This window comes from Periplaneta americana, chromosome 6 (assembly GCF_040183065.1).
Source record: "Periplaneta americana isolate PAMFEO1 chromosome 6, P.americana_PAMFEO1_priV1, whole genome shotgun sequence".
In the NCBI taxonomy this organism is placed as follows: Eukaryota; Metazoa; Arthropoda; class Insecta; order Blattodea; family Blattidae; genus Periplaneta; species Periplaneta americana.
In genome coordinates this window covers 51093823-51120163 of record NC_091122.1, presented here as the reverse complement: position 1 = coordinate 51120163, position 26341 = coordinate 51093823, and the positions used below count along the sequence as shown (strand labels likewise).

General features: G+C 35.9%; 1 protein-coding gene across 1 annotated transcript; it reads left to right on the top strand.

The window, feature by feature from the left end:
* Nucleotides 1–1361: 1361 nt before the first annotated feature.
* LOC138702138 (protein phosphatase 2A catalytic subunit B-like) lies at nucleotides 1362–24288 on the top strand. The gene is made up of 5 exons (XM_069829747.1): nucleotides 1362–1402; nucleotides 3829–3931; nucleotides 9909–10048; nucleotides 13298–13475; nucleotides 22986–24288. Exons 1-5 carry the CDS (start codon nucleotides 1362–1364, stop codon nucleotides 23142–23144), a joined length of 621 nt encoding a protein of 206 aa, XP_069685848.1. The 3' UTR covers nucleotides 23145–24288.
* Nucleotides 24289–26341: the final 2053 nt, after the last annotated feature.

The following is a 26341-nucleotide window of genomic DNA, read 5'->3' as shown; positions in this document are numbered from 1 at the left end:
CCACCTGTCACCAACTGCAACTCATAACTTACTCACCACCTGTCACCAACTGCAACTCATCTTCCATCACCCACTGCTAACTTCCTCACCACCTGTCACCAACTGCAACTCATCTTCCATCACCCACTAGTAACTTACTCACCACCTGTCACCAACTGCAACTCATCTTCCATCACCCACTGCTAACTTACTCACCACCTGTCACCAACTGCAACTCATCTTCCATCACCCACTGTTAACTTACTCACCACCTGTCACCAACTACAACTCATCTTCCATCACCCACTGCTGACTTACTCACCACCTGTCACCAACTGCAACTCATCTTCCATCACCCACTGCTAACTTACTCACCACCTGTCACCAACTGCAACTCATCTTCCATCACCCACTGCTAACTTGCTCACCACCTGTCACCAACTGCAACTCATCTTCCATCACCCACTGCTAACTTCCTCACCACCTGTCACCAACTGCAACTCATCTTCCATCACCCACTAGTAACTTACTCACCACCTGTCACCAACTGCAACTCATAACTTACTCACCACCTGTCACCAACTGCAACTCATAACTTACTCACCACCTGTCACCAACTGCAACTCATCTTCCATCACCCACTGCTAACTTACTCACCACCTGTCACCAACTGCAACTCATCTTCCATCACCCACTGCTGACTTACTCACCACCTGTCACCAACTACAACTCATCTTCCATCACCCACTGCTAACTTACTCACCACCTGTCACCAACTGCAACTCATCTTCCATCACCCACTGCTAACTTGCTCACCACCTGTCACCAACTGCAACTCATCTTCCATCACCCACTGCTAACTTCCTCACCACCTGTCACCAACTGCAACTCATCTTCCATCACCCACTAGTAACTTACTCACCACCTGTCACCAACTGCAACTCATCTTCCATCACCCACTGCTAACTTACTCACCACCTGTCACCAACTGCAACTCATCTTCCATCACCCACTGCTAACTTACTCACCACCTGTCACCAACTGCAACTCATCTTCCATCATTTACTACTACTCACTATGGTATCAACCAACGACCATCAAGGCTGTAATGTACTTATTCTTTATTTTTAGTAGCATACATACCCTCTGTTCAGGGATACGAAGATGATAATAATAATAATAATAATAATAATAATAATAATAATAATATTAATAATAATAATGATAATAATAATAAATAAAATAATATTCATCTTATTATTAGTATTATTATTATCATTATTATTATTATTATTATTATTATTATTATTATTATTATTATTATTATTATTATTATTATTATTATTATGGTAAGACACCGACAAGACGCTCTTCAAGGAACCATGTATAAACCACATATTTACAGGGACTGCACATTAGGCGGGTAGGGTATTCTCATTTTTACTTACATAGAGAGGCATCTTTAGGGGTAGTGCCCCCGTGCCATGGCACTGTCTAAATAAAATATAATTAAATCTTCTTTTTAACTTACATTCAGAGCACTATAACATCACAAATATTATAAAAAATATGGATTTCTCATGGAGTGAATCCAGCAGAACATCGATTTGAACTACCGTGCCACACAGTGTCAGAGTAACAATACTGTTCGGCCGCTCATGCACTGCTGTATAGCTATACACTGTACATATCCTTGTCATTCGAACCATTGCCAACTCCCTCTGTATGGACATGCGCAGAAGTGTTCTGTAATCCATTCGATGGAGCTTCACGGTGGTGCAAAGAGCAAGGGGAAAGATCTTATCCATGCTATTCAGTTCACAACTCTATTCGAGGTGGCAGCACTAAATAACGAATATTTGCTCCATGCCAGGGCTGACTTTCTTCCCAGCAAATACGTTATTGAAATGAGTAGAAACTGAGTAGAAAGGAATATTAGTTAACAAAGCAGCAAATGCAACATAGTACTGGTAGATCTATCAGTGTGAAGTAAATAGCTACAAAGGGAAAACAAAATCAAAATTCACAAAATGATTAAATAACTAAATCCATCCTAACTGAAATTGCTGAAACAGGAGCAGACATTTAAAAAAATTAAGAGAAAGTAAGATGTACTCGACATGTGCTGAACATTAGGAAATGTGTAGTGACAAGGAGAAGATTGTGGTATATGCTTATGATGTACAATAATTAATTTTTTATTCTCTTAAATTTAATAAAGTTAGTTTAAACAGTTTAATTTATTTCAACATAATAATTCTTTTACTGGCACTTTACTACATCTGAATGATTTTTTTTGTCAGCGGTTTAGGTTCATGATACATTTGTAAATTTATTTTTGTTCAAAATGAAACCAGTCTGCTAACAGAGAAAATCGTTTTGAATTGTTTAGGACACCTTACTTACAGGACGAGGAAAACCATGAATATTACAGGTACTTTGACCCAGTTTTTCATTTGGAAAAGGCCATGGGCTTTTGAAGAAGAAAAGAAGAAAAATGGTACAATAACAAAACTTGAATTTTCATGGAAGGAATGTAAATAAAGAGGAAATTTTGCTATATACCTACTTGTAATCCATATATTTTTAATTATGGTATTTTATGTTTAAGACTATGTATCCAATGTTGTTGTTGTTGTTGTTGTTGTTGTTGTTGTTGTTTTATAATGTCAGGCGTTTGACAATAAAGTCATTTGACCTCTTGCACTCCAATATTTTTCAAAGATATTATAATGACCAGCCACTGAAGTACAGATTTTGAGGTGTTCCGAATCCATTTCTTGGTTTGAGTTGCACAATGAGCAGTTAGGGGACTGATATATTCCAATTCTATGCAGGTGTTTAGCCAAACAATCATGGCCTGTTGCCAATCTAAATGCAGCTACAGACGATTTACGTGGTAAATCGGGAATTAACTGTGGATTTTGATGCAGAGAGTTCCATTTTTTCCCTTGGGATTGGAGTGGTTAAATGGCAAGTTGTAGCCGATTTAAGTAAACACCATATTTTAACGTTTTGGTGGCTACTTCATTCACACACAACCCCCAGAATGTCTAGAGGACCACACCTGCTGTTGGTCGACGGGTCCATTGGACCTAGCTGGGAGATCTTGTTGATCACCAGCTTTCCCTCCTTAAGCCACTGGAGGACGATTTTAGTGCCATAGCAGGTCAGCACTAGGAACAGAAAAGTAGAAAGAGGAGGAAGGAAAGGGAAATGAACTCCTAGGCCTCGAATGTTCTAATGCCGTCGGGATTGAAGAAAGTAAGAGTTCAGTCAGAGGACTGGATAGGAAAGGGTAAAGAGAGAATTAGGTATTGGATAGAGGAAAATTATACCAAATTCAGTCATTAACTCATCAAGCTGACCAGTGCTAATGGATGAGTAGCCTCTCCCTTTAGTTCAGTCGTAAAATTATGCTTACTAACAGCTGCACCACGGGAAGGTAGGGATAGGACATTGGGTATTTGTCCAGGTTGGTTCCTTAAAGCCTTCAATGGGAAGGATTAATGGCTCTCCCCCCTGTATCCGACAGATACCCTTTTGCAGCCAATGTAAATTTTTGTGTAGATTTTTTCATGATATAAAATTAAAATGCATTTATACACACTGATTAACTTTATATCTTCTTTATTGCGTTAACCTTAGAAAATTATCTGGCTGACTAGTTTCGAAGTTGTACTTTTTATTGTCCGAAGTCTAGCCTAGGCTTCTAGTCGGACAGTAAAGAAGTTATAAAGTTAATCAGTGATTATACAAGTTTTAAAAGTGTAGACCTATATCCAAACAATGAAAATGCATTTATACTCAATAATAAAATTGTTATACATGTTCTATGTTCCCTTTCAGTGAATGTATTAACAAATTCGGAGAAGTTTTGGGCAATCGGGTGTGGGAAGCTGTCAACGAAGTGTTTGACCACATGCCATTTGCGGCTGTTATTGATCGTAAGGTAAAGAACTTTCACAATGAGCTCAATTTCAGTTTTCTAACTTCTGTCATATGTAGAGATTTTCTTTTTCCTTATTTTGCCTGTGTGAAGTATTTCTGTACACCTTTGGCTACAAAATTTAATGTGGTTGGATTTGGAACTATAACGAATTTTCAGTTTTCTTTAGCCAATGTTGAAGTCAAATATTTGGTAGCATGAAGTGCCTGCTTTGAACCAAAATTAATTACGATACTATTTAATTGGATAATTCGTAACAAAGTGTATTCCTAGATAAGGACGTAACTACAGCAATTCAGAATAAAATGTAGGTACCGGTACTAGAAAATTTGAATATCAAAGATATATTCACACAGATTGTTGTAAATATGTGCTAACAATAGTTTCATTGAATGAAATCTACCATAGCTGCTTCAGAGTGGGCTGGACTTTCACTTATGTAAGCAACAATTGAAGAAATATCATCATCATCATCATCATCATCATCCTTCACGAATTAGGCCTCTGTAGACCTGTTTCGGCCCCATCAACCAGTCTTCTAAAAGGTCTTCCTGGTCGATGATGCCCTCTAGGTTTATACTGCATCATAATTTTTGGGATTTTTGAATTTTCCATTCTCCTTACATGATCTAGCCAATTTAATTTGTATCTGTTGATTTTTTTCTTCTACTGACTCTACTTCTAATTGTTCTAAAATTTCTTCATTCCTTTTTCGGTCTAAAAGAGTATATCCTGCTGTCCTCCTGAAAAATTTCATTTCCGTTGCTTTGATTCTGTTCATGTCTTTTTTCTTTAATGTCCAAATCTCGCTTCCGTATAAAAGGGAGGGTAATGCTAGTGTATTATATATTTTTATTCTTGTAGATTTTTGTACTAATTTAGCTTTTAATGCATTGTTTATTATTCCTAGAATTTTTGTAAATTTGGTAATTTTCTTGTTCACATCTTTTTTCATTTTGATAAGGTATTTCACAACCCAGATAGTTGAAATTTTGTACTTGTTCGAGGCATTGGTTATTGTGTATTATCTTACTTCTGACTGGGTCTTGTCCTAAAAATGCCATTACTTTTGATTTTTGTGCTGAAATTTCCATCCCAAAATCTTTTAATATTTTATTTAATGTATATAATCCTCTCTGTAAATTATCCTCTGATCTAAAATATTATTTTAGTAACTTAGTAACACCTGAAGTTAAAGAATAACGGAATTCCATAGGTTACATAACCAACATTTTACTACTAGCATTACGTGTTAAACTACCGTTGTATATCACGTTCAGGTTATTGTATATTAGTGCCTAGTAATTCAATGAATCCGATAGTGATTTCTGACATGAAATATTGATTTCCTCCCAAATGTACTTATACAACAATTTTCACACAACTTTTCACAACACTAATTATTGTCATATTAACTGAGTACTAAATAAATGAAGACGCAAATCTAAATAATAAACTACATACTGGTATTTATTTAAAAATACATACCGGTATATGTAACTTCTGTCACTTTTCAATGTACCGTAATTGTCTCCCCTCCCCTCAAACAAGTAGCCAAATACATTTTTCCTATCATTCATTCATTCATTCATTCATTCATTCATTCATTCATTCATTCATTCATAGTTTTCTGCCCAAGATTAAGTCCTTCACTGCAAACCAAGCATTATTCAACCTTTCCTACTTTCTCCATTCCTCTTAGTCTCCGTATCTCTCTTCTGCAGTCTTCAATCTTGCGACTGGCTTGTAACAGCTCTCCATGCGTCCCTATTCATGGCAAGTCTTTTCACTTCTTGATATGTGGAGCATCTGGTATCTTCTTTAATATTTGAAAGGTAGTTTATCCATGGGCGTCCCTTTTTGTTCCTTCTTCTATTTGTCCTTCTATTATTTTGACAACTGGATGATGATTTCTAATTAGATGGCCTAAAAGTGAATGTCTTCTCTTTTGAATTGTATACATAATTTCTCTTTTATGTCCTATTCTATTCAATATTTTTTCGTTAGTGATCCAACTTACTTTCAGCATTCTTCTATAGCACCACATTTCTTCTTTGGTGATTGTCCAAGCTTCACAGTGGTATAATGCTAAACTCTATACATACGACTTCAAAAAGTGTTTACAGAAGTCTATTGGTATGTTTTTTGATATTAACAGTGTTTTTTTCTTGCTGAATGCTAATTTTGCTAAAGTAATTCTGTTTCTTATCTCTCTAACACTTCTTCCATCTTTTGTAATTTTGGAGCCTAGATAACTACATTCTTTAACTTCTTCTAACATTTGATCTTCTGATTTAATTTGCGTTTTTGTTTGTTCCTTTTCTCCACATACCAAAATTTTGGTTTTTCTCTTATTTAAGTTATTTTCATTCCATATGATTCTAAAATTTGTTCCATTTTTTCCAACATCTTTTCCAAGATCCTGTTTATTTTCTGCCAGCAACGCGATATCATCCGCGTATCTTAACATACTCCATTTTTCTCCTTGAATTTTCACCCCATTGTCTGTATGTTATTTGATTTCTTTAATGGCTTGTTCAATATATGCATTAAAAAGGATTGGTGACATGTTGCACCCTTGTCGTACACCTTTTGTTATTTTAGCTTCTTCTTGCATTTCTCCACAGCTGATTATTGCTATCTGCTCCTTATATAAGTTACAGATAATTATTCTTTCTCTATAATTAATTCCTATTTCTTTTAAAATTATCATCAGTCTCCGTATATGATCCATATATCTTAATGTCGTCTATCACCTGATATCTTCTTCTGCACAGAACTTTTCTCCTGTTCACTGTTTCATCCAGTGCATCCTTCAGTAGGCATTTCTTCTCAGCCAGTGACCCAACCAATTTCTTTTTCTCTTCCTGAGAAGTCTAAAGATCATTCTTTCTTCACCCACTTCACATTTCTTATTAAGTCTGTCCATTTCACACACTCCATTCTTCTCCATAAGCACATTTCAAATGCTTCTCTGAACTTCGTCGTAATATCCATGTTTCAGCCCCATACAATGCCACTCTTCACTAGTCTCTTACATCTTTTTCCAGAGTTCCGCAGAAGATGTTCCTTTTTCTATTAAAAGCTTCCTTTGCTATTGCTATCCCCCTTTTGACTTCCTGGCAGCAGCTTATGTTACTACTTATAGTACATCCCAAGTACCTATATGAAGTATCCACTTCCTACTGTTTCATTTAGAATTTGCACGTTTACCTTTTAGTTTTCTTCCAATAACCATGATTTTCGTCTTGTTTGCATTTATCTTCATCCCATACTGCTCACAGATGTCATTTAGCTCCAGTAACATATCCCTCTTCTTCTGCTAACAACGCCATACCATCAACAAATCTTATGCACTTTATTCTTTCTCCTACTATTTCCCCTCCCATGTTCTGAAAACAGTTGTTCACTAAATACTTCGAGTAGATGTTGAACAGGGTAAGTGACAAAGGGCATTCTTGTCGTACTCCTCTCCCTATTTCACTTTCTTCTCTTATCCTGACTTTGACTCGTTAAGCTACTGTATCTAATTTGGGTAGAGAAGAATCTTCATCATTATGTCAAAACCAGTTTTGCATTTTTGTTTCTACTCCATTATTATCATGGACCATGTGACAGTTTGACAGTGTATGATCTGGGCTGTATGGCAGGATCTCCAAGTCTAATGTTGCAATGCATTAAAATATGTTATGAGTACAGCAAGGACATCATTAAATGGATGAACTCACTTTGTTTCTCAGGAAGGAAGATGTAATACTCACTATTCAGAATATGACGAACCTGCAAAAAAATTAACAGTAAATTATCCCTTTACAACAACACATACTTACAAAATGGCTTTTAAGGAACCCGCAGGATCATTGCCGTCCTCACATAAGCCCACCATTGGTCCCTATCCCGTGCAAGATTAATCCAGTCTCTATCATCATATTCCACTTCCCTCAAATCCATTTTAATATTATCCTCTCATCTATGTCTCGGCCTCCCCAAAGGTCTTTTTCCCTCTGGCCTCCAAACTAACATTCTATATGCATTTCTGAATTCGCCCATACGTGCTACATGCCCTGCCCATCTCAAACGTCTGGATTTAATGTTCCTACTTATGTCAGGTGAAGAATGCAATGCGTGCAGTTCTGCATTGTGTAACTTTCTCCATTCTCCTGTAACTTCATCCCTCTTAGCCCCAAATATTTTCCTAAGAACCTTATTCTCAAACACTCTTAATCCCTGTTCCTCTCTCAAAGTGAGAGTCCAAGTTTCACAACCATATAGAACAACCGGTAATATAATTGTTTTATAAATTCTAACTTTCAGATTTTTTGACAGCAGACTAGATGGCAAAAGCTTTTCACCGAATAATAACACGCATTTCCCATATTTATTCTGCATTTCATTTCCTCCCGAGTGTCATTTATATTTGTTACTGTTGCTCCAAGATATTTGAATTTTTCCACCTCTTCGAGGGATAAATCTCCAATTTTTATATTTCCATTTCGTACAATATTCTGGCCACGAGACATAATCATATACTTTGTCTTTTCGGGATTTACTTCCAAACCTATCACTTTACTTGCTTCAAGTAAAATTTCCGTGTTTTCCCTAATCGTTTGTGGATTTTCTCCTAACATATTCACGTCATCCGCACAGACAAGAACCTGATGTAACCCATTCAATTCCAAACCCTGTCAATTACCCCTTTGGTATTTCAAAATAGAGTTACCATTACTTTTCCTGCAGATGGTTCAGATTTTGAAGTTTTCTCAACAGGTAAGAAAGGATGCCTCCACTTCCTGCTCTAATCTTGGATTTCAGCTCGAAATGTTGTAGCCCTACTATCTGGGCTAGATAAATAGTGAGATGTGGCTGATAGACCAGGACATAACCATATTTCATCACACGTCATTATCTCTTCCAGAAGCTCATTTTCTTCACTAAACAACGATACTTCAGATTCAGTCTCATTTCTTCATCTGTAAGCTCCTTCAGGACTCATCTTGAACAAGTTTTATGATAATTAGACTGTTATGGTCAATTGAATGCGCAGTTCTAACACTTATATAAATTTTTAGTTGAATAGTTACTGTCTTACAGTCCACACCTGTGGAGTAACGGTTAGCACGTCTAGCCGCGAAACCAGGTGGCCCGGGTTCGATTCCCGGTCGGGACAAGCTACCTGGTTGAGGTTTTTTCCGGGGTTTTCCCTCAACCCAATATGAGCAAATGCTGGGTAATTTACGGTGTTGGACCCCGGACTCATTTCACCGGCATTATCACCTTCATCTCATTCAGACGCTAAATAACCAAAGCTGTTGATAAAGCGTCATAAAATAACCTACTAAAAAAAACTGTCTTACATCTTATCAATATTATTTTCAAGTGTCCATCTTGAAACTTGACTTTCTTCTTTGGGCGTTCTTCAGCTACAACACTTGTTTTACCATTTTTAAGCATATCAATCAGTTTATAGAAATTGGCATAGTTCATAAAGTTGGTGCCATAATGTATGCTTATTAATTTCATTTCTGCAGATTTTGTATCTTCTGCTACAATATAAACTGACATTAAATACAAATGGTATGCTGACAATATAAATAAATAATGGTCATCTGGTCATCCATAATTAAAACTCCAGTGCTAGGATCACCTAGACAAGAAGCGGTAGCTAGGTTCAGCTTAATTACTGAACATGATTGTTTGGCTCCTCACTTGCATAGAATATCTATTTATTCGACTCCAGTTTGTGTTTGTGTGAAGAGGAAAATTCAATTATGAAGGAGGTCATCTGACAAAATGCTCTGCACTTGAAAACTTTAGGCAAAAACAGAAATGAAATTATTTATGATCAATAGCACAATATTTCAGACATGAAATCACACTGACCACAATTTTTAATTACCTGTAACGTAAATAGCAGTCCAACATCCATCTATAAAACAAAGCTTAAGAATTATATCAGTTTCTCTTTTTCATATCGTATCAGGTGTTCTGCTGCCATGGTGGTATTCCTCCACCGTGGTTATGTCCATTAGTAAATGTGATCAACTCCATCCCATGTCCACTAAATACTCCAGATGAGCAGAGTGCTCTAGCTTGGGAACTGATGTGGAATGATCCCATCAGGTAAGAACACTGATCTCGAAAGTATGAAGACTTCAGTTGAAGGTGTTAAAGTATACTTATTTTTAACATACTGGTACGGGTAAGTGAATGTTTTGAAATAAATTTTATCAGGGGCGATTTCTCAGGGCATGCTATGCTTGCTGAGCAAGCCCAATATTTTCGTAGAATGTGTATTTCTCAAAATGGGATTATGTACATTAAAATTTATTTTAATTTTTGGAATATTGTATAGACGTAATACCATCCGCAGGTTTACACTGCAAGTATCGCAACACTTGCTCGTTTCTCAGAGCTACAGGAAAGACGTAGAAATAGCGAGAATATGATGCGCGCGCAAGTGCCTTCCTCCTTAGTCCGTCCTAGGCGCATATGCTTCTGTTATGTGTTGTTTGAAGCTCTGGTCCGAGAGCTACACCAACGACTATTTAACGTTACATAGAGCAGTATTGACAGCGATTTGCGATTGCAATGTAATTGTATGAATGGAATGCATGTGTTAGCTGCTACATGTATTATTAATTCTTAAACATTAATTTGAAGTATTGTAATGAGTTCGGAATTGTGTGTTATTGAAACCTTATTATTAAATCCATTTTCCCGAAGGACTATTCAAGAGAAGACAGACATTATAGAGAATATATGCGCTCGTTCGGTGCAGCTCAATACAACAATACAGTATGTATTGGTTGGCAGGGTCGAACTAAATACTGTAAACTGTTTTTTTGGCCATGTTTGTTAAAGTATATCGTATCGAACTTCTACATCTCATAAGCGAATATGAACCATGACTCATAATGATTTCATAATTATAAAATAAATTATTTATGTCGGTCTGATTATTTTTATTACCGGTAATTATGAATTATTATATCCTCCCATCTTCCTCTATGAATAAAAGAGCAAGCCTAACTTTCGTGACTAGCATTCTCCCCTGAATTTTATTTATGTCTGAAGTTACAGTACAGTAAAAATTAGATGTCTTCTGCTTGAATTACCAGTACTTTAGGGAGCTTAATATAGCCTACAAGCTATTATGTGTGCATTTCAAACTGGTGGATCAAGGTCACGTACAAAAGTACAAACCACGCATGAATCACTGAACTGAAAACTGTGAACTGAAGCACTGGTAATTCTGGCTGTCCCAGCTGACTTTAGTTGAGGAGAACGGCCCAGTTGGGGTAAGCATGCGTGGTAAATGCAGTCCATTGCTTGACCTTGAGCCATCAGTTCGAAATGCACAGATAATAGTTCGTTTTGTTTCTAATTAGTAGAATTTTCTTTCTTTTTTTATCATTATTGTCATCGTCACCTCATGTGTTATGCATCCACACACATCAAAAAAAGTTTTGCATCACCTTGGTCCCAGAAGTTCCTGAACCTTGACGTTGAATGTTTATATTGCATCAATAACATAGCCCCTTAGATTATTCATAGATGTCACTAAACCTGCACAAAGATGTAAACAACCATGCACGAGCCATAACTATCAAACGGAGCAGGTAAGATGCCGATCAGTTCCAGTCATAACAACAGGAAGAAAGTACACTACTCGTGTTGTCTGCACTTTTGCTATGGCTAGAAGGTCAATTGCGATGTTTGATCGTGTCCATATTGTATCGGGAAGGGCTATCATCAACCTCGCAAATTTCAAGCGCAATAATTAATAATAGGTCTCCATTAGAAACAAAAACCAAATTTCTTCATTGTACAATCTCTATTGGCATGTTGGTTCCGATAAGTTAATAACATCAGTAAGCTTTATTTGAAAGTGTCTGTAACTTATCATACATAGGTTTATCTAATTATAAAAAATATTATCATATAATAGTTAATGACAAATGTTTTCGACATAAAAAGTCATGTTTAAGTCAAACTAGGAACATTTAAAAACACCGATAGACAAACTATGATTTATACAGTCAAAAAAAAAAAAAAAGTATGATGTAAGAAAAAAATTAAATATCTGAATGTACAAAAATACACAACCTATTTGTACAAATGCATGTTGTTATGAATGAAGACTTACTTGAGACCGGTATGGTAGCCTAAATCTATACTGTACCGGTACCGTACCATGAACAAGTTAATGAACACTGTGTATATAGATGCACTGAGGAAATTATTAAAAATTGGAGTTAAAATTAATATTACGGAATGGTGAATGGGAGAAGAGTTCGGGGCAGAAGAAGATATCAGATGATAGACGACATTAAGATATATGGATCATATGCAGAGACTAAGAGGAAGCCAGAAAATAGGAAAGATTAGAGAATGCTGAGTTTGCAGTGAAAGACCTGCACTTGGGCAGAACACTATGAATGAATGAATGAATGAATGAATGATATCACTTGAAGAGGTCTTGATTGCAAATATGTTGCCTGTTTTACAATATTATCAACTTTCTTGTTTCCAGGTATACCACAATGACTAGGTATCCATTGAAATGTTATTTACTTTTGGAGTTGCTTTAGTTTACTTAGTTGTTTCTGAATTGGAATAATTCTATGTACATATAGGTTTGGTACATATTTGATTATATTAAATATAGCCGGAAAGTATGCAAATAGATTTTTTTTTTCTGAAATTTGAGTAACACACTGAAGAGTAGCATCAATAGCTAGCAATTCAGTGTCAAGACTGGAAGAGGATGAACATGTATGAAGTAACTTTCTTGATATTTTGGAATACAATACCCTGATTCTGATGTCCCATTATTAGGATTTAGAGATATATCTGTGTAAATTTGAAGGTGATCTTTATATGTGCTGCAGAGTAGTTCCATGGTATCTAACTTAAGAATATATGGAGGATCATTTTTGGAATGATTTCTTGGAATTTGTATGCTATGTTCTGGAATCACCCATTTTCATGGAGGAATTTCGTTCACAACTGGAGTTTTAGCAATGAGTTTGTCTGTGATATAGATTGGTATTTCTTCTTTGTTTATTTTATAGAAATTACACAGGATATTATCTGACAGTTTGAAGAACATCTGAGATCTGGATGAGGCTTGCAATTTTAAATGTATTTTAGATCCTTTTGTAATACACAGACATCAGTATTTTAAATTTTTTAGCATGACCACTTTCACTAAATCATGCAATTACATCAGGAATTTTATGTCAAACCATAGCATTATAAAGCTCAGAAAGAACAGGATTGTAATACGTAACTATTTATTAAAAAAATATATGTTTGAATAGTATGTAGTGGATAGATTAATGTTCACCAAATATTTTGTTTCCTCAGTGATGGGAAAATTCCAGAACCTCTTAGAATGGAACTTATAGCTAATGAAGGGTTTGCAACAAATACACGGAGAGGAACAGCCCATGTATGGAATACGGAGGCTTTGGAACATTTTCTTATGGTCAACAATCTTTCTCATGTTATTAGAGCACATGAGATGCAGCAAACAGGATTTCAGGTACTGTGCAACTATTCATTTAATTTTATTCACATCTACAGAGTGGTTAGTAGCTTTCATGGCCGTCAGAGTCAAGTTATCCATCTTAAAGTTCTCCTTTCCAAATCCAAGAGTTTTTAGTTAAGTCAAGTTTTGGTCCTCCAATTTGGAGTTTACCCTGTCTTACGGCTGGTGTAGATCTCCAGCCTCCTAGTAAATCTTTCATCAGGTTCTTCTTTTGAGCAATTATATTGGGAGCGCGGAAAATAAGGAATGAGCTTAGAAACAAGGCTTATCTTGACAGAAAACGTATTATTTGTCTCTCTTGTGTCAAAATCTTATATTACCTTGTTAACATGTTTCAGCCTGCTATTGGCCATGTTAACAAGATAATATAAAATTTAACACAATAAAGACAATTAATACGTTTTCCGAAGTGTTAAAAGTTGTGTAATCAAGATGTATAAAGATACAATCAACACATTAAAGTTATAACTGAACCCTACATCACATCAAATTACGCAGAACATATTACCAACAACAATCACGATTCCTAACATAGAAACAGATATGGAAATACTACACAACACACCAAAAAGTCCACAGTTAAACATATTAGAACAATACGAAATATACAAAAACACTAATACACAATTACAATTCAATAGCTATACATTCGATATCATAATACATGACAAACAAACAACCACTTCCCACCATAAGAACAACACATCACCACCCTTACAACTGACGAATGCAAACACCGGAAATCAAGATCAGCTAGAGCAGCAGTATGAAGATGACACCACACCAGTGTCGAAATGGGACCCGTATATTAAGGTATATAACCTCTTTAAAATTATAATACCGGTACAGTATTTTTAAAGTTTCAACTAAGTTTTAAATCCAATATAATTTTTTTTTCGTGGAAGCATAGAAAGCACGAGAGGTGTAGGGGTGTAGGACATCTTCATACGCATGGGTGAATTCTTTCCCGTCTGCAGACAGCATCAGTCACTGACAGCCAGCCTATGGGTGAGTGTGTATAGCGATTTTCACTTGCCCTGAAATAATGGAACAACTTGAGCAGCGGTATTGCATCAAATTTTGCGATAAGCTTGGTGATGCTCATGTGCAAGCCATTCGAAAGATTCAGCAGGCTTTAGGAGACGATGTAATGAGCATCACACAAATAAAGGAGCGGTACAACTGCTTCAAATATGGCCGCATATCGGTGGAGAGCGAACCACATTCTGGTAGCCCCTCGAAAAACCAAAAGACAAGGTGATTGACTAAGTGGAGAATTTGGTCATACAGAATCATCAGGTCACCATCCAAGAAAGTATGGAGGAGATGTGGATACTAATTGGTTCGATACATCCCACTTTAAGAGAATATGGCCATGTGAAGAGTGTCTGCGAAATTTGTACCAAAGCTGCTAACAACATGGCAGAAGCGAGTCCATCTGGAAGTCTCACAATATGCTGGAATGTGCAGATGGCGCCCTCGACTTTCTGAACACTGTGATCACTGCAAACCAAGGTGCAGTCGTCAAAGTATCTCACTCTCCCCTCACTACTCTTTCACACACACATATAGACGCACGTGCGCACACCAACAAATTCTTGTGTCATTACTAGAGACGAGAATTCCGTGCAAATTCATGTTTTTATAGGAACATAGGACACAGCTCAAACTTAATACTTACCGGTATCCATTTCATTACTTTCCGGTTCCAAATATGTGCACTTTTCCCGTGCATATTTGCATGTTTTGGCCTTTTTGGGGATAAAAACATGCATAATGCATATTTAAGCAGTTTTTAGCTTAATCATGCATATAATATACATTGAATTCAGTTTAAATGCATGTTTCAATGGTTGTGAATGGACACCTCAGTTTCTCGATTTTTATGTCCCTTGTGTTAGCTTCAGGAATCAGGATTGAGAAGGAAAAGAAAAAAAAAAAAACGAAATAACAGAAAAATTAAATAAATGTTAAGATTTTCACAATAAGATGTTAGAGGGCCTTTCTTTGGACGCAAGTTCACTTTTGCAACACTTTACTGACGACCCTCTACAGATTTCATGTCATAAATGGATTTATTACGTTGAATATTTTGGGAATAGTAGAGAGGAAATATAAAGGGTTCAAGGAAACTGCCGACAAATAATTTAGATCAAAAGCACCCTTTTTCAGGGAGGTTGTAAATACTCTCTCTCTCTCCCTTTTCCAGTACTAGCAGTAATTTAGATTCTTCTAAAATTGGAATCATTCGCTAAACTGTCTTTGCAGTGTGTGAACCTCGTAAGTGGTTAATGAGTTTGTTTATTCTGTTTGCGTGTGTTAATGTGGTTCTAATATGCTTCCAATTAAAAGTTCCAAAAGTGTATTCTTGCACAGTGGATTAAAGGAAAGAATTTTATTAGATCATATGAGGATTCGTATTTTGCGATTATTGCAGTAAAGAGGTACCTGTAAGCATTGCTATTCTGTTTCCGAATATTTTCTGTGACACTTGTTCTTTATAAAACATTACAAAACTTTTTTAAAATAAACTGGACAGGGTCATAAACGCGAACTCGGACTAAGGACTCTTTTGTTTAGTGAAGTTTATTTGTGGCGAAAATTTGAATGACACTGTCACACATATGTTCAAATTTGCACCCATAACTTCCTGCAATGTAGATAGGTCAGTCTTTGCCTACAAAAACATATTGTTACTCCATTTTGAATCTTGCGTATACCACTTTTAACACTTGAATATAATTAATTTATGAACTAGTGGACTTACTCGTGTTAAATATGAAATATCTGTCCGGCTTACAGCTGTTTCACTGCTTTACACACCATCATCAGAGCCTACTAGATCGCGGCGTCATCTCGAACTTCTCTGCCTGTTAGGAGGGTGTGTTTTATTGTTGGAAGGTGTTGAATTGTGGAGTCGAATAGTGTGTGTGTACTGAAATTGATCTGTGTGTTGAGGATTTGATCGGGGTGTGTTTTAGTGTGTTTGTATATTTCATATTGTTCCAGTGTGTTGAGTTTTTGGTTCTTGGGTTGTGTGTGTACTACTACTAACCATACATACAATAACATAAATACGGACATGGAAATCCTACACACACAACCCAAGAACCAAAAACTCAACACACTGGAACAATATGAAATATACAAACACACTAAAACACACCCCGATCAAATCCTCAACACACAGATCAATTTCAGTACACACACACTATTCGACTCCACAATTCAACACCTTCCAACAATAAAACACACCCTCCTAACAGGCAGAGAAGTTCGAGATGACGCCGCGATCTAGTAGGCTCTGATGATGGTGCGTGAAGCACTGAAACAGCTGTAAGCCGGACAGATATTTCATATTTAACACGAGTAAATCCACTAGTTCATAAATTAAACATATTGTTAGTTGTTAACTGTGCAAAAAAAAAAGTGAAATGAAATAAGAAATTTGAAACAAAAATGAAAGTGCATATTTTAATGTATTATTTGCTTGTTCGTGCATGTTTCATAGTTTGATAGTGCATAAATGCATGCATATTTTGGGATTTTACAGTGCATGAAATTCTCGTCTCTAGTCATTACATAGAAAGATATACACCTGCAATGCAATGTTTAAAATGGCTTTAAAGGAAGTGATGGTATGCAACTAATATGAGTAAATATAGAAGAGTGGTGACAATAATTCAAGAGAATCAATAATAGTTTATAAATTAACTTCAAAATGAAAAAGGATATAAATGGAGGTTTTTAAAAACTTCTATTGTAAAAATTATATATGATCACTTAGCATGTACCCATAATATAATAAAAAAATACACTAATATAAAGCTGATCATGCAACTGTTACATTGATTTTTATTTATTACCATACTGAATCAATGATCACTGTAAAAATTTTGACCATAGGGCACTTACAATTAACATTGTTATCCGAAACTCGCCATAGGAGCCACAGCTTCCCACACTTCCATTTCTTCGTTTGTTGGATACATTGTATAGTCTATAATTTTTAATACAATTCGAAACAGATAGGCTACTAATCTTATACGTGTCTTGCACTAATCTAAACTAGGTTGAGGCTTTCGGAAAATAAAACTGTTTTTACATTTGACGCAATAATAAGAAATCAGAGTTACCTGCTGTTATATGAATCATGTCCATCCTGAATAAAATTATTAGAAACTGTTGACTCCTTATATGAAACATTTATAATTTCATTAGAATTATGTAAAGGAACTTTAATCGTATTCATAATATTTAATTAAATGCAGTGAGGGAAGTGAGACGGTATGCGCCGGTATGAAATACCGCCACTGGTTTCTGTGCCAAATAACATACCGTTAGTGAAGAATGACATACCCTCACTGAAAAAAATATGATCCACAAACATTTATTTATACATTTCTTCACAGCAAAGTGTACCATCTGTTTGCTTCACAAATCTAAACCACAGCATTCAAGAACTGTATTCAACGTGTATTTAGACATGTTTATTGGATAAGTCAGCACCTGGAATACTTACAATGGTAGTATTTCAAGAATAGAAGGCTGTGCTCTGTAGCTTGTGGTGGCCATTGTTGCCAATTTAGTGACTGTGTCATTTTTGTTGTTGCACTTTTTATTAATAATTAAGTAAGGCACTTTGAAGCTATAACATTACGATATTTGAAATTATAAGTCACAATGGACATTGCAAAATAATCTAGTAAATAACTGAAATAGCTTGAAATTACTTTATTAAGAAATTTAATGTTTTGCGTAAGCTTCAAAGATTCGCATTACTAATTGCACCGAAACAATTTATTGTATACATCATGTATGTATATGTTGTAAGGGAGGGGGTATGCCTTTTTTAAATCGAGGTATGCCAGGAGAAAATCTTGAAGTAGCATACTGCCTCTGGTTTTTTCCCTACTTCCCTCACTGATTAAATGTAAATAAAATAAAATAAACTGTTTGGGATGGATAATAGAGCGCATACATTGTATTGGTATATAATCTAAATTTAACAGAAGAAATACTGAAATCAGAAGTAAACACTGAAATACTAAAACAATTGTCTTTAGAGACAATTAATATTAGGTACCCTCCACAAAACTGGCTTCATTTATACACCGACGGATCCTTGATCTTCAGAGAACAAGGTGCCGGTGCAGGTGTTACGTGCTGTCTCTTCTCACTTTATAGATCTCTTGGATATGGAACAACAAGTTTTGATGGTGAAATCATTGCAATAAGTGAATGTCTCAGGAATCTTCTATGCCACACCAATAAATTTAGAAATGCAGTTATATTGTCAGACTCCAAAGCAGCTATTCTATCAATCGTCTCTAAACACACACCTTCATCTCAAACACCAGAAATAACTAAAATGCTCTCTCAATTATTATCACTCAATAAAAGAATTGTATTCCAATGGATACCATCCCATTGTGGAATCCTGGGAAACGAGAATGCGGATGCTTTAGCAAAGAAGGGCAGCACTGCTACTTACAGACCTGTTACTAAATCTACGTATTACTCTGTGAAGAGATTTATTAAATCTACATACTTAGACTTCAACACACAAAATTTGATAACTCAATCCCAAGGGAAAAAATGGAACTCTCTGCATCAAAATCCACAATTAATTCCCGATTTACCACGAAAATCGTCTGTAGCTGCATTTAGATTGGCAACAGGCCATGATTGTTTGGCCAAACACCTGCATAAAATTGGAATATATCAGTCCCCTAACTGCCCATTGTGCAACTCAAACCAAGAAATGGATTCGGAACACCTCAAAATCTGTGCTTCAGTGGCTAGTCATGATAATATCTTTGAAAAATATTGGAGTGCAAGAGGTCAAATGACTTTATTGTCAAACGCCTGGCATTAGAAAACAACAACAACAACAACAACAACAACAACAACAACAACAACAACATTGTATTGGTGGTAGAACAGAAACAGCGGTGCACAGCGCACATGCTAGTGTGAAAAGGTAAAATGTACAGTATATAATATATGAAGGTATTGAAATTGACATCTTATCAGTCTTATTAATGATATGTCATATCAGCTCATTTCCCAGGTTTCGGATGCAAGCCTGGCTGGCTCATACAGGCCCACTGCAATGCTTACAGAGGTGTGAAAATTATTAGAATAATCTTAATTTTAAAGGTTTTTTAATAGTTCCTTCATAAATATTCATTGAATTGATGAATATTGGTATATAATATTACTATACTGATGTAGGATATATTTACTACTAACAATGCTGGAAAGCATTGTTGTACATTGATATTTTTCTTATTTTACAATTGTTATGGGAATTCAGAAATTATTATATTATGTTGGCGGAATTGGAAACATAAAAAATTAATTAAGAAATGCTTTAAACAAATTGTTCTTTGCGTTTACATTGTTGTGAAGGTTCAAATGAACGTATACATCTGTTTTGTGCATATAATTTTTTATGTTTCCAATTCCGCCAACATAATATAATAATTTCTGAATTCCCATAACAATTGTAAAATAAGAAAAATACCAATGTACAACAATGCTTTCCGGCATTGTTAGTAGTAAATATATCCTACATCAGTATAGTAATATATACCAATATTCATCAATTCAATTAATATTTGTGAAGGATCTATTAAAAAAACTTAAAAATTAAGATTATTCTAATAATTTTCACACCTCTGTAGCTTTCAGGAAGCCCGTGAAAAGTTTGCTAAAAATATTTTTTCAGAATTTTGTCTAAGGAAGTTGCGGTGCTTGTGGTTGGGCCCATGTGCATTTTGTTATTCGTGCTCACACGCAGCACACATACACAAACAAACATACATACACACACAAACACACACACACACATACACACACACAAAGTAATCTGATAACAATTAATTTGCTTATAATAATGTAGATACATTTATAGAATGAATGTCCAAAGCATGGCCAATTACTATTATGTTTTCTGAATTTTTCATGAGTAGGTGCAGCAGAAAGGGAAACTTCTAACAGTATTCTCCTCATCGCAATATTGTGGAGCCAACAATCAAGCTGCTTGTGCTCTCGTACATCGTTGTAAAATTAGAATTTTGAAATTTAACACCAATGCTTAATGTTAACAAGTTAATAACTACCGTCAAATGGGGTAAATATATTTTCGTATTTAAAAAAGACATTACACAAAATTATAGGTGTGCACTTGTACAAGACATTCAGATTACTTATTTTTAGATCTAGATAATCAAATTTACATTAACAGTAATTAACTGGATGGTCCAAGTTAACCTCCAAGGATGGGTAACTTAAACCACGAACATATTTTACATAATACAGTCATTTCAGACATTAGTAAGGGAATGTATACCACAAAGTAACTTAATATTTTAGGAGAAAAATTCGCTCTGGCGCCGGAGATCAAACCCGGGTACTTGGTTCTACGTACCGAGTGCTCTGACCACTGAGCTACGCCAAATTCAATCCACAGCACTGGCTCGAACCTTCCTCCTTCGATGTTTCCCTTTGTGGCCTGACTCCAAGTTATGCGCATATATTTATGTTGACGTGTATCCAATGTCAACTGCCATTATAATAGGAGCGCACTCAGCTGAGTGACTTGTTGGCCGGGAACCCGCAGTTATTATGCACTGCTAGCTGAAAGAATATTATAGATATATTAATTTGTCCTACAGAATTTAATATTACAGATAAATTCTGTAGGACAAATTAATATATCTATAAAAATAACTTCTTAAAACGCATTTGTTTCCATACAAAGTAAGAATAAAAAAAACACTTTATCTACTGTAGTACTGGATTAAATCAGATCACACGGAAATACAAATTTAGCCTACCTCTCCTAGAATCAAGAGGCGTCACAATTCTAACTATCTGGTCAATTTTTACTTCAGCAATATCATCCACTGGTGGAAAAACATACACATTTCAACACTTTGAAAAATTAAAAGAAAAAAAAATTGTAATGTGACAGTTTTTGAGCCTGTGGACTTTTTCATTACTTGACCAGTGAACTGTTTTTTTCTGCTGCATCTTACTCTCAGTAAGAAAGTTGACAATTGCAAAACTATATTTTGAAATGTTCTTTTCTTCGACTTTTTCTTCTGGTGACAAATTCAAATCTTCTTCTGAAGCATCTAACTCCATTGTAGACTTTTCTCCATCAGACAATTTATTGAAACAGGATGACGAATCATGAATGCTGTAATTGTTGACAGAATCATCAGTCAGATTCAGCAAGTCAGTGGTAGTCTTCTTTCCTTTCTTCTTATTGGACTGATTTTTGGCATCATTACTATTAACAGCTGGTGCAGATGTATTTGTGGTTTTGAAGATCGATTCATCAACACTTTTACCCAGAGGAACTGTTTATTTTCTGCGTGACTCCATAAGGAATTCTTGGAACTCCATTGTCCAGAATCTCCATTTTCAGGCACATTTTTTACTTTGGGGAGCCTTTTAATTACTTTTTCTCGATTCAGGGGACAAATTGAAGAAGATTACATCCAGAGGCTGGCATAAGTGAGTGCTGTTCAGTGGAAGCAAGACAAATTGGATGTTTCTTTTTTGACATTTGCTGATAACAATAATTGAGATATGGCTTGCTAAATTGTCTCCAATCACTACTTTAGGTTCCTTTCCATCGAATTATCTGAAATAGGGTATGATTATTGTGTTAAACCAGTCTTAAAAATTTACCATATTAAACCAAGAGTTCTTGGACCAATTATATTGAGCTCCAGTAGGCTCACCACTTGTTCAAGAATCATAAAGATGTTCTGCTTTATAAACTATGTACAGTGGCAGATCCAGAAAATATTACTGAGATGAGTCAAATGTTTACAGCTTCTTCTTGCTATGACTTAGTGGCACCCAGAATCATCGCTGATGTTTGTCTCATCATAGTTAAAAATTGTATGTGGTGCCATACCTTTCAAGGATGTCTCCAGTTCCTTGAAATAATTCCCTACCACTTCTTGATCAACAATGGCTCTACTTCGTTTTATGTTCTGACACAGACGTACAGTCAGAGTATCTTTGTGTCTTCCTAAAAAGCTACTAGTCCAATCTTTACTTGTATGCCCCTCTTATTAAATACGATTTAATTATTAGTCTCAGATCATCATCATCATCATCATCATCATCATCATCATCATCATCATCATCATCATCATCATCATCATCAGTAGCTCTACAACTCATTGCTGAGTCTTGGCTTCCTCAAGGACTCGTCTCCAGCCATTGCAATCCAAAGCTACCATCCTCCAATTTCTCATCCCAAGAGCTCTCGCATCACCATCCACTCTATCAATCCATCTTGATCTCGGTCTTCCTTTCCTTCCCAATAGCAATTTAAGAGCTTCAGGTTTATACAGCGAGAGTACATTCTATGTCGCTAGCCTCAAATCTTTATCCATTTTCTTGCCAGGTTGCGCCATTAATCGTGTCCGGCTATATTCGTTTCCTTGAAGTTTCATAGCAATGTTCTTTTTCCAGGGTGGAGTCGCCAACCCCACGCCCAACCCCCAACCTGGAGGACCAGGCCTCCATATTTATGTCCCCTGGAGACAGGGTGGCCCAGCTATACCCCAGGCACTGGGTAGCTCAGGCACCTCGGGGTCGCCGCTTCCCATACCCACCACAGTGGGCCCCTGAGTCTCAGATCAAAAGAAGTAATAAGAAATCCCCAATCAGCACACAATGCAACACACTCAGTGATAATTCTTTCCTCATCCAAGGAAAATACAGATGGTCTTGCAATTAGGCCAGTCTGCAATCCCCTTAATGGCTTGGAATATTGAACTTCTCTGCAACTCTCCGTGCTGATATGCCCTTCTTTAGTTCTTCCAAGGTCTTGGAGAGAGTTTCATCACTAAAATCACAATATCTAAATGATCCTACTTTTATTTTTTTGCTTTCTGGGCATGTTAATCTGAAAATATATAATTAGATTTGTGTTTGAAACAATAAATAGCTTTCATTGGGGCATTAAAAAGCATTTACAATAATATCTATGAGAAAACAGTGATAAACAAATAGGAGGATAACACGGACCACACCAGTCCATGTTTTCCTACATCAGTTACTGTACTTATTTTAAATTTCCCCCTGGTTCCAAACAATGTTGGTACCGGTAGACTTGATATTTTTTCTGTAGGTATTATGAGAAACTTTGTTGAGGTTATGGGTACAATAGACCAATATTCAGTAACTTAATGGAACATAGAGCTACATAAGAAGTTTATAAAATTTTTTTGGTTAAAAATGTCAACTATCAAAATATTTAAAAAAACCTTTGTCAACTAGAAACTAAAATATACTATTAAATTATCAGCATCTAATACAACACCTTCAAAGTGATTCTCAGCATACAAACTGTAAGCAATGATGGCAATTCTGAAAAATTCGAACTTTATACAAATCGGTCCATATTAGACACCTGGTCCATGTCACCCCATTTGACGGTACCGTATCTTTATTGTGACAAATATTAAGTGTAAATAAGTGCAGTCCTTTGTTTCTTTTCCATAATTTTTGTGAAAGCTTTGTATTCTTCTGTTATAGTTTGATATACTGGTATATTATATACAAATTCTTGTTAATAAAAGCTATAAATTATCATAACAATTCTTTCTTATAATATAAAATAACATTTTCAACCGAGCATAGTCGTATAGTGCATAACACGCCCACTTTATATCTGGGAGGTGCAGGGTTTGATCCTGGGGCCTGGCTATTTTTACTTGGATTTTTTGTGGTTTTGCAGGTTTCTCCAGGTGGATGTTGGTACACCAATTACAGGCACCGCAAACTGGAAACTTACCATGAGAGAGGAGACAGTAAACAAAGCAGATCCCATAACTAAAGACCAGTGCTTGTTTCTGTGATGGAAACACTGATGGCTACCCTGCATGCTCTCTTGCTGGAAATAATGCGCTCTGTTGGCTGCTTTGATGGCTAGTTTGCTGGATTTCGAGATTAGGTTCCTTGCAATTTTTCGTGTTGGTTTGCAGGCTGGAACCAAAGATGATAATACAGTATCACTGTTGAAACCATGTCGCCATGTTCGTTGTTTTCCAACTAAATCTGTTTTTTTTTTCTATATTCTTTAGTTTCTAAGAAACAGCAATTAAATATCGGAATTTAGCTGTTTACACTTCTTGTTTAATTATCTTATTACGACATTTACTATTGTTAATGTAGGAATTCAGTTGTTTTCCACTTACGGTTTTAGTTTCTTTTTGATCATGAGTGTTGGTAACAGATGAAACAGGAGATGATTTTGCTATATGAACTGTGAACAATAACAAGCATAACAGCAAACATGGGAGCCATCAGTGTACCCCTCAGAGAATCAAACTTGCTGGCCAGCAAGGAAACAAGCACCGAAACAAGCTGTTTCTTAGAAACTAAAGAATATAGAAAAAACAGATTTAGTTGGAAAACAACGAACATGGCGACTTGGTTTCAGCAGTGATATCAATGCTCCCAACTTGGAATACATCACAGAAGCAAGCACTGTGGGAACCGGGCTTAATTTATTACCTCATCAAACCCTATCATTGACAATGGGGTTACATGTCACTAAAATGCCGGTGAAATGAGTCCGGGGTCCAGCACCGAAAGTTACCCAGCATTTGCTCGTATTGGGTTGAGGGAAAACCCCGGAAAAAACCTCAACCAGGTAACTTGCCCCGACCGGGACTGTAAATTCAATCTTCACTTCTGCCCGATCTGGAAAGATAAAATTACTCAGACATACGTAGTATCTACTGTCCGTCCAAGTGGTTTTGTCGCAGGGTCGTAGAAAGGAGGGAAATCATGTGACAATTAATTAACGAGGCCCTTTTTATTTAAGTTATTTTAAACAGTTGTATAATATTACGTAGACGTCCAATTCCTAACAGAAATTAATGTTTTCAGAAAAGAAATAAGACAGCCCAGCCACTAGCCTTTACAGAGGGACGAGCAGAAGCGGGTGGGGGAAACCGGGATGGGACATAGGCAAACGGACGACAGTACCTGTGCGAAAATATTATTCAATATTGAAAGCGAACATATTTCTGGAACATACTACCGTAAACTGGGGATACTTTGAACACAGAGGAAACTTTGAACATTTTTTCAGAAAATCATATTTGGGTTTCTACATGCTGCATTTGTTATAGATGGAGGTAAATTATCATAAAATCATTCTCATACCAAATTTACCTCCATCTATAACAAGTGCAGCATGTAAAACCTAAATATGATTTTCTGAAAAAATGTTCAAAGTTTCCTCTGTGTTCAAAGTAACCCCAGTTTACGGTATACCAGTGGCGGCTCGTGCCGGATAAATTAGGTGAAGGTCAATAGAATTCTAGGTAATTTCCTGGAATTGTAAGTTATAGCCGTGACGGCGCGAATGCTTTTGTAACCTATACGATGGGCATATGAATTAATGTAATATATTAACCATTTTCTTAAGTTTTATGAAAAGCACAGCATATAAAATAAACAAATTTTCAACATTTTCGGAAGCTACGTTCCCTTAACCCCGAAGAATTCACTGTCCCAACAAAACTTCCACACAATACATACCACAACATAATAAAACAACCACAAGTCTACATAACATAAAAAAGACAAAATCTAACACATTTTATACAACACATCAAATTAAAAGAGTACACAAGAAATATTACCCATAACAAAATTCAAAATCACAATCGTAAACTGTATTCATATTTTAAATCAACTTCGGAACATGCAACTTCCAATATAAGCTTACCTATCCAGTAAAATCAAGTAGCTACTACTAAATCAAAGCAGTATTCTCTTGAATAGAAAACTTACACTTGAACGGAAAAGAA

Excerpts from the sequence above, each read along its gene's own strand:
- LOC138702138 (XM_069829747.1), top strand. The coding sequence starts at position 1,362 with ATGTATAAACCACATATTTACAGGGACTGCACATTAGGCGG. Across the intron at positions 1,403-3,828 it reads AGGGACTGCACATTAGGCGG|TGAATGTATTAACAAATTCG; the intron begins GTAGGGTATTCT and ends GTTCCCTTTCAG. Across the intron at positions 3,932-9,908 it reads CGGCTGTTATTGATCGTAAG|GTGTTCTGCTGCCATGGTGG; the intron begins GTAAAGAACTTT and ends ATATCGTATCAG.